This window comes from Aspergillus aculeatus, assembly GCF_001890905.1.
Source record: "Aspergillus aculeatus ATCC 16872 unplaced genomic scaffold ASPACscaffold_18, whole genome shotgun sequence".
Classification (NCBI taxonomy): Eukaryota; Fungi; Ascomycota; class Eurotiomycetes; order Eurotiales; family Aspergillaceae; genus Aspergillus; species Aspergillus aculeatus.
In genome coordinates this window covers 392,253-407,912 of record NW_017962993.1, presented here as the reverse complement: position 1 = coordinate 407,912, position 15,660 = coordinate 392,253, and the positions used below count along the sequence as shown (strand labels likewise).

Below are 15,660 nucleotides of genomic sequence, written 5' to 3'. Positions count from 1 at the left end.
GCTCGCGATGCTTCTCGTTCCCGCTGTGGAACATACATTCGTGTCTATCAGCAATGGGAGACGAACTCTGAAGACATGGGTGATATTTAGCTCCTTTTGGGGGTATAATGCACGCCGTCGGCTGTTGTTGTTGTTGTTGATGCTGCTGCGTCTTTTATGCTAGAGGCTTCATATGGCCACAGGCAGCGAATGAGCCCGATAAGGGTATAGTTTCGTGTGACGCGGAGGCTGTGCCCAGTCGGAGCATGATTTGGTATCACGGTCATGGACTACATCTCCATTTACAGGTGATGACCCACGGTACACAACCATCAAGACTTCCATAAGGCCGGAACTACCCTCAGGTAAGAAGCACATCGTGTAACGTCCACAAATCCATACTGTGTATCAGCCAAAATCTAACAGCTCACCAAGGTGAGAACATTCCACGCTCGATCGAAAGCCATGTACAGTACACCCGAGTATCTACAATATCCACAAAGAACAGAACCCAAACTCACCAGCCCAATGGCAATGTCTCATATCGAATTCAAGAACTGCGCCACCAGCTCGTACGCCTCCTGCTTGGCCGCCGCCCCCACCGTCCCCTCCTTGGCCCGCTTGTCCCACCCATGCGGACAGTGCTCCATGCGCTTGAGCACGACATTCCGGCCGGGCAACGCCTCGACCGCGGCCGCGATGCGCTCCATCTCCGGCGCGTAAGGATCCTGCGCGGCGGTGATGGCGGCCAGGTTGCGGGGAAAGCGGTCGGGGGCCGCGAACGCCGGCGAGATGCGGGGGTCGTCGGCATCGCCGTCCCCGTCCGGGAAGTAGCACCGATGAAAAAACCGCGACAGGCCGGCGGGCATCTTGAGGCGGGTGCCGTCGTCCGGCGCGGACTTGTCAGCGAAGTCCTCGGCCAGGTCGCACGAGGGGTAGAAGGCGATCGTCGCGTAGATGGTCGCCTCCGGCGGGAAGTCACGCACCGCCGACACGGCCAGCGCCAGGTTGGCCCCCGCGCTGAAGCCGGAGAGCGCCACGCGGCCCACGTCGTAGGTCGCCGGGTCCTGCTGGATGTGCTGGATCACGTCCTCCACGTCGTGGAACGCCGCCGGGAACGGGTGCTCCGGCGCCAGCCGGTACTGCACGTCCACCACCGTGTACCCCGTGTGCGTGGCGATGAACCGGCAGTACTCGTCGTCCGTGCCGTGGCCGGCCAGGATGAACCCGCTGCCGCACATGCTGATCAGCACGGGGCTGGGGCCGGGTGTCGTGGGCTGGGTGTCCGGGGACGGCCGGTAGATGTGCACCTTGATCGTGCGCCCCGCGTCGCGCGACGGCCATTTCGCCGTTTCGTCGGGGTGCGAGCGCGTGAGGGTGCCCATTGCCGCGCGGCCGACGCCGCGTAGTAGCTTGGCTGCCCAGGTCTGGGAGGTGCCTGTCAGACCCATTCTTCTGGGAGAGGATGTGTGGGCTTTAGGTGGGCTCTCCAGGTGTATGTTTTCCCAGAACCAGGAAGATTTCTCCGAGACAATGGGAGATGCGCTGATGCAGGGACGATGACTAATGGCCGTATGTCTAGTCTCGCTGTGACTGAACGGGAAATCCGGATTCCAGCAGGCGGGGTACAATCGATGACGTCGCTTCCTCTTCGGCTCGGAGATCTCGGCTGCGGAGAGCTTATCTTATCGCCACCTTATCTTACTCGACACCACGGTACTGTCCAGGAGATGAGATCGTTGATGTCATACTCTATCTATCCCGGCAATTTTTGAGTTCATCATCAGAGAACCACTCATTTACTCGATGAAAGGTGTTTGCCCGGTTGCTTTGCTGTTATCCTATACACCTGGGTACACCTGGGGAGCATAATGTACTCAAGACTATCTTTACATCCTGTCTTGGGTATCAAGATCCCTATATATATTTTACGACCATACTGGTCTGCCAGCGACTAGGCCTGTGCAGACTGCATAATTGGAAATGACTACAACAGGTGGCAATCTTGTCCTACTTTGAGATGAGTTCAAAATACCGGGATAGACATCTGCGATCTATAATGTCCCAAGCCGAACAGGATTGAACCCGTCAACTTAAGAAACCAAACACGCATCAAGACAAAACCAAAGAATGTACTGTACTTAGTACCATGTTCACTCTGGGAACGCATTCACTCAAACCATCAACCACCAAGTCCGCATCCACCACACAGCCCCTCAAAGCCCCCTCGCACTCAGCGCCGACTTCATCGTCTTCTGGAACCCAAACACATTCTCCGGCGAGATCATCGTGTAATGCGACCCCTGCACCTCATGGAACCGCGGCTCCGACCGCGTAAAGTCCCGCCACAGACAGATAAACTCGTCGAACCACTGCTCCTTGCCCGACGCTACCTCCTTGATCGGATTACAGTAGAAGACGTCCATGCTCGCCACCGACGGCGAGGGCTCGTAATCCACCGCCAAATGGTGCAGGTTCTGCCCCACCTGGGCCCAGTTCGCCAGGGCGGCGGGGGAGAGGGCCAGCTCTGCGAAGCGCTCCTGATTGATTTCACCCAGCACACGGGCAAGAATCCTGTCCCTGTCCGAGACCTCCTGGAACTCGCTCCCCAGCTCCACGCGTTGACGCTCCGACAGCAACTCCAGAAAGTTGCACAGATCCAGCAGCGCGGTCTTCCAGTCCACCTGTCGCATCCGCTCCTTGATGTGCGGCGGCAGGTTGAACGAGCCCAGGAATTTGACCGTGTCGCCGGTGCGCTCGAGGAGCTTGGCCAGCTCGAATGCCACCATCCCCCCGTAAGAATACCCGGCTAGTGCGTAGGGGCCCTGGGGCTGGTGGCGTTTGATCGCGGCGTGGTATTGCTGGACCATGTCGGGCAGGGAGGTCGCTAGGGCTTCGCCGTCGTTGAACCCCGCTGCGCGCAGGGCATAGATGGGCCGGTCCGTGAAGTACCTGGCTAGGTTCATGAAGGCCATCACCTCGCCGATGCCGGGATGGGCGAGCCAGATGGGGGTTTTGGATCCGCGGCGTTGAAGGGGGACGACGGGGTCGTATGTTGAGTTTGGTGCCGAGGGGGTGGAGGGGGAACTGGAGTTGCGGAGCACGCTGGCCAGATCTCGGACGGTGGTGTTGCGCATTAACGTGCTCAGTGGGATGCTGCCCGGCTGGATGCAGGTGAGGTCCCTCTCCACGTGGCGCTTCAGCTTGATCAGCTCAATCGAGGTGATCCCCAGGTCGAGGATGGAGGTCTGCACTCCGAACTCCTCTTCCGTGGCGTGGTCGACCGAGTGGATAAAGATGAGGAGCAGTTGGCGTTCCAAATCGTCTCGTGGTTCTTGGTCTGTGGTCTTTCGGAACAGGGCGAATCGCTCCGCGCTTTCCTCGGCGGCGCTCCGGTACTCGCCCCGCTCATATGCCGCCTTGATCTGTGCGCGTGGCAATTTGCCGAGCGAGGACTTTGCGACGCTGGTGCGACTCAGCGGCAGGACTTGGGGCCGAGAACCGGTCATCTCCAGGCATGCTTGTCGGATGGCAAGGACCGTTCGCACATGGGCCTCGAGATCCTCGCGCTCGTACGAGGGGAGGTATACGATGACAATCTCCTCCGTGTGTCCGTTCGGTGGGAGTGAGGAGAAGCAGCACGCGGAGCCGTATGTCAGCTGCGGGACCGCCTCATATAGGCCGGCTTCGATGTCGGTCGGGTTGTATTTGATTGCATTGATGTTGAGGACATCTTTCACCCGGCCTCTGAGGAGCAGATGGCCGTGCTCGGTCTCGTCGATCATCGCCAGATCCCCCGTGACAAACCACCCGTCACTCGTAAAGGAGGATCGTGTAGCCACTTCGTTGCGGAAATAGCTCCGGAATACCACTGGACCACTCACTTCCAGATGGCCCAGTGTCCCCGCTGGAACGGGGATGTTGGTCCCGGTGCCGTCGGTGACTCGAATTTGAATGCCAGCCATGCATCGCCCCAGCGACGCAATCGCGTACCCGTGACGCTTGTCGCGCTCGGGAAATCGGGTGTTGAAGATTGCTCCGGCACAGGTCTCGGTCATCCCGAACCCGGGGACAATGACATGGCGTGGTGTCCCGTAGTGAGACAGCAAGGTGGCGACTTCTTCGCACATCTGGGTGGTGTTGGCCTCCCCGCCGGAAGTGAGGTATTGCAGAGAGCTCAGGTCCCAGCCACCACTCGCGTGGCCTTTCCCCTCCGGCGTCTGCTGCAGCAGCGTCGCATGTATCCGCGCGAGGAAGAAGTTGGGAGCGAACGTCCACGCCACACGATGTCGCTCGACAAGGCTGAGCAAGTGTCCAGGATCCATCAGGACGTCTGGTGCCTCGACGAGGATTTGACTGTGCCCTGTGAAGATGGCTTGGAGGTGGATCTCGACCAGCCCGGCCACGTGGTCCAGCCCGACCCAGCTGAGAAATGTCGTGGATGGAGCGACGGGCATAATGCCATGCTTGCCAGTGACAGCTGCAGTAATCTGCTCGTGGGTGAGGGCAACCGCTTTGCAGCTCCCTGAACTTCCGGACGTGAGCATCAGCACGGCAGTCGCATCCGGATGAGGGCTTTGGGCAGTAGCCCTGGCTGCATCATCCGAGGAGTCCACAGTGTTGTCTTCAACGTGCAGCTTCTCAACACAGCCTGGCTCGATCGACTCTTGGCCCTCAAATGCAGGCAGCATTCTGGTGGAAGTCAAACATGCTGGTGAGCTAAGGAGCTCAGCCAAATGTTCCAAGTGGGCCAGCCGTCGGTTGGTGTTGTCGGGGAAGGGCGTCGACATCACGGGAATATACCCGGCCAGCAGCGACGCCCAGAGCCATAGTACTCGGTCCCAGTGGTTATCAAAATGCAGCAGGACGATGGACCCGGGTTTGAACTTGAGAGCAGAGCCGGCCTGCCGTGCTAGATTTAGCAATCGGGTATAGGAAATCTCGACCGGCTCGTCTGGGTTCCCGAGCGGGTAGATGAACAGTGCCCCGCCATCCGGGCTGACAGCAACAGCCTCCAAAGCTTGTGGAAGTGTCTGTATCATGATCGCTGAGGGATAATACTGATAGAATTGGTTAGACTGCATGATGAGGTTAAACCGAGGATAGGTGCTTACTTAAGTGCTTCAATTGGTTGATGTGTTAGATTGTGAACAATCCTTGGATTGGAGACGGGCTGAAAAGAAATTCTACTAGCCAAGCTTTTGCACGAACAACGATGGAGGTGGAGCGTCAAGAAACTATGCGAGTGCACATCGGTGGAATTTACATCCTTGATATACCTTGGCACATACGCATAACAAGCCGATATCCGCAACCCCGTTGGGACTTTACATACTAGACATTGCCATGACGTCTGGGTACTAGGTTGTGCTTCCCTATGAACTCTCGTGATGTTACCTCTAGAAGCACAAAGACAAGGCTTCTATCGTATTCGATTACGAATCTACACTGTCGAAAGACCAACAAGCCCCGATATTACGACCATTTCAGCCGCATGTGTAACCGTTCGATTGCGAGTATCCGAGTATCCCGAGTTGGTTGGATGCTGCACACGACTCGCTCAGAGAGGGGTCATGCAGCCGTTTGAATGGCGTACCACGGTGAGAAGTGATATAATAATAGCGGTCAGAGCAGGACGAGTGAGAAGCATTTAACCCGCCTAAAGGTGGCGATAGTGATACTATTTTCTGACATCTATTCACAGCCTCGCCCTCCTCACCAGTCTGCTAACTGCTGCTACTGAGGCACCATGTCCCTCTCCGACCACGATCTCATTCGCAACGCCATCGCTCACTGGCCACTGGCCCTGGACCAAGCTGATCCCCGCCTGTTGAGCGAAGCTTTCACTCCGGACGCCGTGATTTACTACCCACCGCCTGTGGGCACACTCCAAGGCATCGACGGGTTGAAGGGCCTTATGGAAGCACACTTCCAGGCCGTCACGACGTACCATTGCTCAGGCACGCAGGTCATCCAGTTGCAAAGTCCCGTCACGGCTACCGCCCGCACCTACGCCATCGGCATACATTTCTTCCCGGGGGAACCTGGCAGGACACCGCGGAGGATCTATGGGTATTACGATGACCGTCTGGTGAAGGGCGCGGAGGGATGGCGGATTGCGGAGCGGAGGGTTGTGGAGCACCTGCCCATCAATGCCTTCTGAGGGCGACTTAGGGGAGGGTTACCAGACCGCGGCATGCAATGGAGAGTAAGATTTGATATCGTCCGGCTCAGTTGTTGGTAGGGTGCTGTGTCAGGGAATTGCTGCTGTCATGTTGTGCGCCTTTAAATTCAGCGTCGTGGATTACGCTTTGAGAATGAACCTGATATAGCACCAGCCCAGCGTGTGTAACCTCCTCCGTAAAGATTGCAGGGTAGATCCCTGCGCATGATGCTTGCCACTTAGCCTGAGAGATATGTCTATCTCAGGCCATTTGTCTAGCAGGGGACCCGACGTGAGACCAACTTGTGAGCACATACGAGCGAGTTTTCTGTGCGTTCCTCGAGAATCCAGCAAAACCATACTTCGCCGGTGAGTCGGCGGGATATATGCAGTCAATTGGCAGCTGGTCATACCCGGTCAATGAAGTTTTAAGTGAACCCGGTAACGTCGTACGGCGAGATAATTCTCGTATAATTTGCAAGCATCAATGTTCAGAAGGCAGGGGTACCCCAGCACCGTAAAGCTTATCTCTCGTCAGCGACAGCATGCAGCTACGGAGTTGCTGAACTCCGGCTGTGACATTCAACGAGACCGAATCCCGGGTGGGGGTGTTGTATGTGTCAAGTGCGGCTCAGCGATGTACTTGACTGCTCCGTAAATGATACTCTACCTTGTCAGTTACACGAGATGCAGCACTAGACGTAAGATCATCCAAAGCAGGGATGAGATTGTCATGGGTAAGAGACTTGGACATAAAGGTTGGGAGAAACACCGCTGTATGAGAGCTCTTATAATGGTCGACATGATACATCAGCAGGGTTGATATTGAACCTAATGCAACTATGTACAGTTCATAGACATACATTGATAGAATTACCGATACCCACAATCTGGAGAGCTGAAAGCAAGATGTCAGAATTTCAACCACCATGATTGGCTTGGAGCGTGGTGGCAAACCCCAGAGTCAGAATCAAGACAGGGTCTCTGCAATCTGGGCAGGTAATACGACCTCGCATCGCAGGACTCTCACGGCTGTGAAGAATACATTAATTTTCGTTTGCGATGACTAGTAAGAGCGTCAGAACACGAGCATCGTGTCTGTTCAACGGGATAGTTTTGTAGTGTCTCGGAAGGAAGTGGAATGTATTTGCTTAGCAAAATTCCAATCTTAGGTGTTGTGTTCGCTACAACACAATGGAAACGCTGCTTGTCATCAGCTGGGAGCTCTTTGTATACGTAAATGTTGTTTTAGTCATATTGTTCCATCATCTACCACTACTTCCATTAATTATATCACAAGACCCCTAAAAGCGGCATCATGTTAGGCGGCCTATTGTGCAACTAGAGGCGGCAGAAGGCCACGGTTATAGAATGAATACACATACAACTTGTATAGATGAATCTTTCTGCCTGCAATTCAATGCTGGATACGGACCTTCTGCCACAGACAAGAACTGTAAAATGTTCTGCTAGAGCCCCTGCACAAGCGGATAGTAGGATAGATTAAATTTGTGCTCACAAATTGGGCTCAAAGGCAATATAAGACTTCCACACATATCAGATGCTAGCTCACGCTGGCCCTCTCTCGACCTAGCATATTTAAACAACACGTATCCATTGGTGACCTGGCTTTTTGACGCCATTGATCTACACCTATTTCCAAAGAAGTCATCTCCACTCAACGAAGCAAGACTAAACCGCAACGCATAACAATATGTGTCAAACAGCGACAATGAGCATACTGCCCCTCCTAACGCCAATGCCCCCGGACGAGATCTTCGACCTGAATCGCGCCTACGCCAAGGACGATAGTCCACGCAAGGTCAATCTCAGTCTAGGAGCCTGTCGCACAGACAATAACGAGCCTTGGCCTCTGCCAGTTGTACAAGAAGCCGAGAAGCGTGACTTGGCAGAGGTCGACCGCTCTCGGCATGAATACACGTCCATTCAAGGAGACGTAACCTTCCTTGAGCTGGCCAGAGACTTGCTATTTGGCTTCAGCAGCCACTCCTCACTTAGAAAGAAGCAAGATGCAATCAAATCGCGCATCGCCTCCGTCCAGACCATCGCAGGCACTGGCGCGAATCACCTTGGGGCCCTATTCTTGGCAACACATCTGAAGCCACGAGCCGTCTGGCTCTCGGATCCCTCGTGGGACAATCACCAAAGAATCTGGGAGCTAGTCGGCGTGCCCTGCAAGAGCTACCCTTACTACTCGTCTTCCACTCGTTCCCTCGATTTTGCGGGGATGATGTCTACTCTCGAATCCGAGGCGCAGGAGCACGATGCTATCCTCCTTCAAGCCTGCGCCCACAACCCGACCGGGGTAGACCCCAGCAAAGAGCAATGGAAAGCCCTGGCGAGTTTGGTGGAGTCCAAGCGTCTGTTCCCCTTCTTTGATTCCGCGTACCAGGGTTTGGTCTCTGGATCCGCGTACAAGGACAGCTGGCCGATTCGGCACTTCCTGGCCGAGAAGCCCAACATAGACTTCTGCGTTGCACAAAGTCTGTCCAAGAACTTTGGTCTGTACGGGCAGCGAGTCGGCGCGTTCCATTATGTTCTTGGGAAAGGGACACGGAATCCCCCTGATGTCATCGTCAACAACCTTTGCCATCTTATCCGCAGCGAGTATTCGGTGGCTCCTACCGGAGGTAGTAGACTCGTGAAGACGATATTGTCTAATTCTGGAATGAACATGCAGTGGAAAAGCAATCTGAAGACCATGAGTCAGCGTCTGTCAGCCATGCGACAAGCCTTGTACGCTGAGCTGATCCGGCTCGAAGCACCCGGGTCGTGGCGGCATATCGTTGAACAGGTTTGATTCCGATCTTGATTTATTCCGATACACGAGCTCTGACTAACCTCTTGTGCCTTTAGAACGGCATGTTCTGCTACACAGGCCTAAACCCAGCGCAGGTCGAAGTCCTGAAGATCAAATTCCACATCTACCTGCTGAGATCTGGGAGGATATCGATCAGTGGCTGTAATTTGCACTGCGTCCGAGTCACCTATCCTGTCCGAGTACGAGCACATCTTGGGACCCTTGATTCCCACAGATGTTCTAATTTTGTTGAGAGCAGTGAGCACCAAGAACGTCGAATATGTCGCTAGAGCAATCGACCAAGTTGTGAGGAATGTTGAGAGGGCTTAAGCTTGCGGGTCATGGCAACATGGTTCGCAGAATCGCTTCTCTCATAGTCATCGTCATAATGATCCACTCAATCCACACGAGATCCTGTTTCTCGACTTACTAGAGTCGGATCAAGAACCGAGTGTGTGAAACGCCAACATGAGAATGCTCGAGTGAAAGAGACCAAGGGTCTAGAAAACGTGTCGGGAGGCGAAGGGGCTCATATATACGAGTGGTGCGACGCATGTTGACTGGATGCAAAAAGCAATATGAAAACTTGGCCCGAGTCGAAATAGATAGCCTGACACAATGAACACGGTGAAATATTGTCCGGAAGGATCGTGTCATCTCATCTTAGCTATTCCGACCGCTACATGAAACTCATTGCTTCTGTTAGATTCGTATGCCATTGCCCTGCCTTACCCTGACTTGTAGCTACACGTGGGGTGCCCTGAGACCCTGCATACAATGTCATACCCCTCCTCTCCTTTTGGATGTACTCGTTCTTCCTGCTATTACCATTGTCTATCTTTTATATTCTGTCGTGGTTGCATGGAAACATTTCTTCGCGAAGCCGTATCATGGTAGATGTTCTTGGCAGGACGATAATATCCCCATAAATTACAAGAAGCTGAGTGAATACCCCGAGGGCTGAGTCGACCAGCCAGCCCAATCTTTGAACTCGTTTATATGAAAGCACCATTGGCTGGCCCGGAAAAATTCCTACGCTTGGCAAGAGAACAGGGTAAGCTCAGGCAGACCAACGTCCCTCATGATATCCCAAGATGGAGCTGAAAGTTACCGCTTCAGACTGGAAGTGTCTGGCTGTGCTAGATGATATAAACTGCTTCATATCTGCCATACAGCATACATTTTCGTGACCCGCCTCGTCTGATCAGTCAACAATTTCAATTATATTCACTACCGTAGCAGACTTCCACAGGATGGCAACCATGGCGCAAGGCAATCTACCCTTCGCGCCATCTCCATACATCTCTCTCAGCCAGTCCCTCCTCTTCCAAAACCAAGAAGAGGATGACTGGTGGCACCGCGCGGCGCCCGTTCTGGCCAGAATGTTGCAGAACGCCGACTACGAGATCGCCAAACAGTACCAGTACCTGGCCTTCTTCGCCCAGCACGTCGTCCCCGCGCTGGGTCCATCTCCAGCCAACCCGCGCCCCAACCTCTACCGGGGCGTCTTCAACCTCGAGTTCAGCCAGAACTTTCAGGAGTCAGGCTGCATTATCCGCCTGGCTTTCCTCCCCGTGAACTACCTCGCCGGGGTCCCCGGCAAAGACCCGTTCAACCGACTCTCCACCCCCGAGGTGCTTGCCCGATACGCTCAGATCGACGGCATCGATCTCGACCTTCGACTCTATCAGCAACTCGTCAGCGACCTCACATTAAACACAAGGGAAGAGGACCACTTGCTCTCTACGGAAAGCCCCTTGCCCCCGGTCTTCAAGACCCAGAGCGGCATCGCCCTGGACCTACGCAAGGAGGGCAAGATGACCGTTAAGCTGTACACCTTCGTCGTCGGCAAGTCGATGGCGACCGCCACGCCGGCATCGACGCTGGCTCTCAATGCTGTTCGCAAGGTAGACCAGGGTGCCGCCAGCCGTTTCGACGCAGGCATGCGGCCCATCCAGGCCTTCCTTGACGAGAAGCAGGGCACCCCGGACGCGATGATACCCACGTCGCCGACCTCCTTTCACCCGCGTGGCATGATCCAGTTCGGCTGCGACCTGGTGGACCTCGCGCGTACGCGGTTCAAGTTCTACATCCACGACTACATCGTGAATACGGACAGGTTGGCGGAGCTTTGGACGCTGGGTGGCAGGCTGCGGGAGCGCGACTGTCCCGGTATCGAGAAGGGGCTGGAGATCCTGCACGAGTTGTGGTCCATCCTCCAGGTCCGCGAAGGTTACCATCTCCCATTTGCCTGTGCGCCGAGGGCGGGTGAGCGCGAGTCGGTTGTGACTCACGATCCAGCGAGCCTGACTGCTGCTAGTACTTCTACTACCTCCAAGCCACAATTCTACTACGACCAGCAGTTCCTGATTGTCAATTATGAGATTCATCCCGGAGATCCTTGGCCTGTCCCCAAGGTGTATTTCCCGCTGTTTGGAATGACGGAGGATGCGGTCATCGACGCAGTGGTCGCGTTCTTTGAGCGGCTGGGGTGGGCGCAGCAGGCGCGCGTGTATCGGGAAAGTATGGTTGCTTGCTTGTGAGTTATCTCTTTTTTCCCTTGAAGTACCGTCTGTTGGCTATTGGAGGTACCTCGATACTGCAGACAACGGAACTGAATAATGTACTGACATCAAGTTTGCGCGCAGCCAGACTCGCGACTTGGAGAAGACGACAGATATCCAGGTCTGGCTCTCGTTCTCCTATTCCCCCAAGAAGGGGCCGTATACTACCGTGTATTACCGAAGCCTTTGAGCGCCGAGGATGGTTGGAAGGGTGGATGGTTGAGCGTTGAGTTGCTAGTTGCAGTCTTGATTGTTACTTCTCGGCTGGATATGTATGTACTTTCGGTTCTATGCTTTAATAATGAATAATGCACTTTGATTCTGTACTTTGTTGCCGCATCAAATTTGCTAAATCCCCCTGGGAATCATTGAAATTTGGTGTCATGCTTTTGCCCCAGTAATGAAAAGGGATGTCAGGAATCATTTTTCCTAGCTTCCGCCTGCCTTCATTACATGGAAGGGCTCGACTACAGAGCCCGATTTCATCCAGGGGCCTTTCAATAAATTACTCTGATCGTCTCTACCCAATGGTAACACGTCCCGGAATGTTCCAGGTCCATATGACCAAGGTTCTCTGTGGAACATCTTGCACGATATAGACTACACTTGAAATCGTGACTCACCACAGAGACTTCATGACAGGAGGCCCAAGTAATTCTAGCTACAAAAATACTCAGATCGTAGCAAGCTTAGTCAATCGAATGTTTGACATGTCCGCATCTAGTCTGCTGTCCTACCTGGAGAAATACGAACTAATAAGTCGGCAAACGTCGCGTCACACAACTTGCGTCAGTGACCGTCTCAACCTAACAACTCGCACTCTACCCAAATCGAAACAAAACACAACAATACTGTAGGCCACACACTACACCCGACAGATCCCCTCCTCATCCCAATCCTCACTTCCCACCCCCATCCCCACTATAAACAAACCATCGGGATCCCACCTCTGCTTGATCACATACAGTCGTTCATAGTTGTCCCCCCAGAATGCTTGCCGGGAGTCAGGCTGTTCAATATCGACGACATTATAGTACACCCCTAGCGAGGGTACCTGCAGAGCCCTCACAAATGGCAACTGACTATTGACCATCGTCTTTGTCAAGGATGTCGGTGGCAGCGTCCGTCGAATCGTCAGCAACAGCTCAGCCTCGCGCCACCCAGGGAGCAAGGCGCTGTCGATGACGTGCTTATTGGCTTTGACCTGCCCACCGACTGACATCAGGATCTCCACTGAGTCTCCGACTATATACTCCAAATGGGACAGCACGTTCAATATATGAGAGGTTCCATTGGGAGAGAAGAAGAGATCCTCAGAGATAAGCACCGATCCTTCGACGAGTCCGTAGCCTCCACCGTTGAGCTGGCGCGGGATATTGAGCCAGGTGGAGATCTCCGGATACACAGTCAACTCGGAAGTGTACACCGAGGATAGACCCTGAGCCTTGAGATTCATGCATCGTGTCGAGGCGTTGTTCGATCGGACCTACATCGCTGGTGTTAACGAAGAGCACGTGTGCCTCCAGCACAGTGCGATTTTCCAAAAACCGTGGCACGATCATGGCACTAGTCTTGTTATCCATGCGTTTCAGCGCGGGCAGCAGGTTGGTGAGCTCGGTGGTAATAGCCCAGATGGCTTGATCCCCGTTGCCGGTGGTTCCATTCTGCTGCCGGGGAAGATCGGCCGTCAGGAGGAGATGCACGGCTGGGACGTCAGGATACGTGCGGATCGTGGTGCGGACTACCACTCCGAACGTGCCTCCGCTTCCTCCGCGCAACGCCCAGAAGAGGTCTTCGTTCTGGTATTTGTTCGCCACGACCAGATCACCCTAGCATGTAAACAGTGATTAGCAATCGGCCACAGCACCATGGACCCAGAAACAAGGCGTAGGGGGAAAGGCACCTCAGCAGTAACAACCTCAAATTCCAGCACATTATCCGATCCAATCCCATACGCAGGCCCCAGGAACCCCAGCCCGCCGCCCTGCACAAAACCACCCGTTGCAGCGACAGAACTACAAGTGCCGGTCACCATATTCACGCCTTCTTTCTTGCCGGCGGCTAGGGCTTCGAGCCCTAACACCCCAGCCCCGAGGGTGACCGCCGACCCACGAGACGTCTCCCCACCTTGCGGGACGAAGTCCGACACGAATTCCATCTTCTTTAAGAGACTCACGTTAATCTGGAAGGAGCCCAGCCCACTCGAACGGCCAATCCCGTCGTGGCCGGTGTTTCGGACTGTGACGTGCAGGTTGTGCTGGCGTGCGAACCACACCGCTTTCTGGATGTCCTCTGCGGAGTGCGCCAGTACCCCGTACAGAGGGATTCGGCCCTGGCTACAGGGGATGGCGCGCGGGGCGTCGACAAAGCAGCTTCCGCTGTGGTATTGCTGAGTTTCCCAGGTGACTGATTGAAGTGCGCCTGGGTAAGATGGCTGTGTTAGTGAGGGAAGTCTCGTTATAAAGATGAAGCTTCTGTACCGTCATAGATGTTTACGGAACGGGATGCTTACCTGCTTCTGCGATGCGCCAAAGCGAGTCATGCGTAGAGTTTCTGACAAAAGCGCACCCCGCTGGGTCGTAGTCTCTGCCATGGCAGACCGAACCAACCGGCTGGATCCGGACCAGATGTCCGTTTACGGTGCGGTTGAAAGCATTCCATTCGTGGGATGATGGCCAGCAGGGGTCCTTTGGCAGACAGCGGCAGTCCTGCGAACGACGACCAGTTGGAGTGGAAATCGCCTCTCTGGCTGTTATCAACAGCAGAAGCCAGACGATGAGAATAGTACAAGATGAGATAGACATGGTAGCTCTATAAGATTTTCCATACTTTCCCACCGATCTGCCAGCGCTGACCTGCGGTATGAAACACTAATATGCAAAGTAATTCCCTGATCAGGCTGCCAATCCCTCCATGCAATTCTACGCCGGTGAAGGCAGACCCGCGACATAACTATTTAACTGGACAGCAGTCACTATCTGGAGCAGGGAGATCCATACTCTCCTCGAGCTTAGCTCATCGTCCGATGGTCGTGTCTTGTTGCTCTAGGGACCATACCAGTTGAAATGTTGGAGGCGGAATACGAACCAGCAAGTCATCGCCCTGGCCCATCACGAGATTCTAGCATTCTGCTGACTATAATTGCAACCTGTCACCCGGAGGCAAATTATAAATTCTCGTCTAAGAATGGACCGGAGTATACACTTTGTACGAACTATACGATGTGTTGCTATTCTAGTTAGTTCCACCCGTGCGAGGCCGCCGTGCAATCCGAGATCTTTGTACGACGGTAACGCGCATGTATCTCGTGTTCCAGAACAAGTGTTGGCTCTTCCTCCCGGAATTATTCCTTCTGGGCGGAGAATTAGATGATGAGAGTTGGAAATACAGGAAGACTTAGCCACAATGTCAAAATGGGTTGCAACTGTCTTAGGTTTTGGGTGGCAGTTGCGTTACCGCGACGGAATGCTGAAGATGTTATCTCTGGACAGCAATTACTATACAGTGCCTAATTGGTCATCATTCCCCATAAGTGGTTAGTTCTAAACTACCAAGTCGATTGACATAGTAACTGTCCTTTCTAGTAATAAAAACTTTTTCCCCTAGCTAGTTGGCTCTCGTTATTGTTGATTCTAGACGTAATGGGCGATCTGACCTTTCTTAAGTGCTAGGATCCGGCCTCGGGGTATCTGGTTATTTCTGGGCTCGTGGTTATGGGCGACTCCGCGCTTAGCCTCACTCGTTTGCCCTCAGCAAGCTGGCTAGACAGGTGCTGAGACATTTACCCAGTACATAGACCTTGCAGGTGCTTTCATACAACCATACAGCATAGGCTAGTAGGACTCATAAGTGCTTTTCGTGTTTAATCCAACCCATGAGCTTCCCTGCTCCGGTGTCGAGCAGATCGGTATCAGAGACATACAGGGGCGCAGCTCCCATCGGTCTAGATCATCTTATTCAGGGATCTTCATACACGATATAGTTCAAGGGCCTGTTTAGCCTGCCACAGTATCTGAAAGCGAAGAGGAACGGGAGGGTTGGTCTTTCATACCTTCCTAGAATGTCCAACAAGTTTCCCAAAAAAAAAAAAAAGATGGGACGTGATACGTAAGATCGTAGAGTCTGATATATCA

At 53.9% G+C, this 15,660-nt stretch overlaps 6 protein-coding genes across 6 annotated transcripts; 3 read left to right on the top strand and 3 right to left on the bottom strand.

The window, feature by feature from the left end:
• Positions 1-518: 518 nt before the first annotated feature.
• Positions 519-1,430, bottom strand: ASPACDRAFT_63944 (alpha/beta hydrolase; the record flags this gene model as incomplete). Its single annotated transcript, XM_020203947.1, has 1 exon — positions 519-1,430. The coding sequence occupies one exon, from the start codon at positions 1,428-1,430 to the stop codon at positions 519-521; it is 912 nt and encodes a 303-aa protein (XP_020052281.1).
• A 726-nt stretch (positions 1,431-2,156) lies between these two features.
• On the bottom strand, positions 2,157-5,024 carry ASPACDRAFT_1907009 (uncharacterized protein; the record flags this gene model as incomplete). Its single annotated transcript, XM_020198833.1, has 1 exon — positions 2,157-5,024. The coding sequence occupies one exon, from the start codon at positions 5,019-5,021 to the stop codon at positions 2,196-2,198; it is 2,826 nt and encodes a 941-aa protein (XP_020052280.1). The 3' UTR covers positions 2,157-2,195.
• Positions 5,025-5,728: 704 nt separating this feature from the next.
• ASPACDRAFT_47296 (nuclear transport factor 2 family protein) lies at positions 5,729-6,142 on the top strand (the record flags this gene model as incomplete). The annotated part of the gene is made up of 1 exon (XM_020201930.1): positions 5,729-6,142. The coding sequence occupies one exon, from the start codon at positions 5,729-5,731 to the stop codon at positions 6,140-6,142; it is 414 nt and encodes a 137-aa protein (XP_020052279.1).
• A 1,732-nt stretch (positions 6,143-7,874) lies between these two features.
• On the top strand, positions 7,875-9,293 carry ASPACDRAFT_35411 (uncharacterized protein; the record flags this gene model as incomplete). Its single annotated transcript, XM_020200116.1, has 3 exons — positions 7,875-8,957; positions 9,020-9,125; positions 9,223-9,293. 3 exons carry the CDS (start codon positions 7,875-7,877, stop codon positions 9,291-9,293), a joined length of 1,260 nt encoding a protein of 419 aa, XP_020052278.1.
• Positions 9,294-10,225: 932 nt separating this feature from the next.
• Positions 10,226-11,717, top strand: ASPACDRAFT_47294 (uncharacterized protein; the record flags this gene model as incomplete). The annotated part of the gene is made up of 2 exons (XM_020201929.1): positions 10,226-11,502; positions 11,612-11,717. 2 exons carry the CDS (start codon positions 10,226-10,228, stop codon positions 11,715-11,717), a joined length of 1,383 nt encoding a protein of 460 aa, XP_020052277.1.
• A 675-nt stretch (positions 11,718-12,392) lies between these two features.
• ASPACDRAFT_54821 (uncharacterized protein) lies at positions 12,393-14,638 on the bottom strand (the record flags this gene model as incomplete). The annotated part of the gene is made up of 5 exons (XM_020202923.1): positions 12,393-12,971; positions 13,018-13,356; positions 13,431-13,948; positions 14,040-14,235; positions 14,585-14,638. The coding sequence occupies 5 exons, from the start codon at positions 14,636-14,638 to the stop codon at positions 12,393-12,395; spliced, it is 1,686 nt and encodes a 561-aa protein (XP_020052276.1).
• Between the last annotated feature and the right edge of the window lie 1,022 nt (positions 14,639-15,660).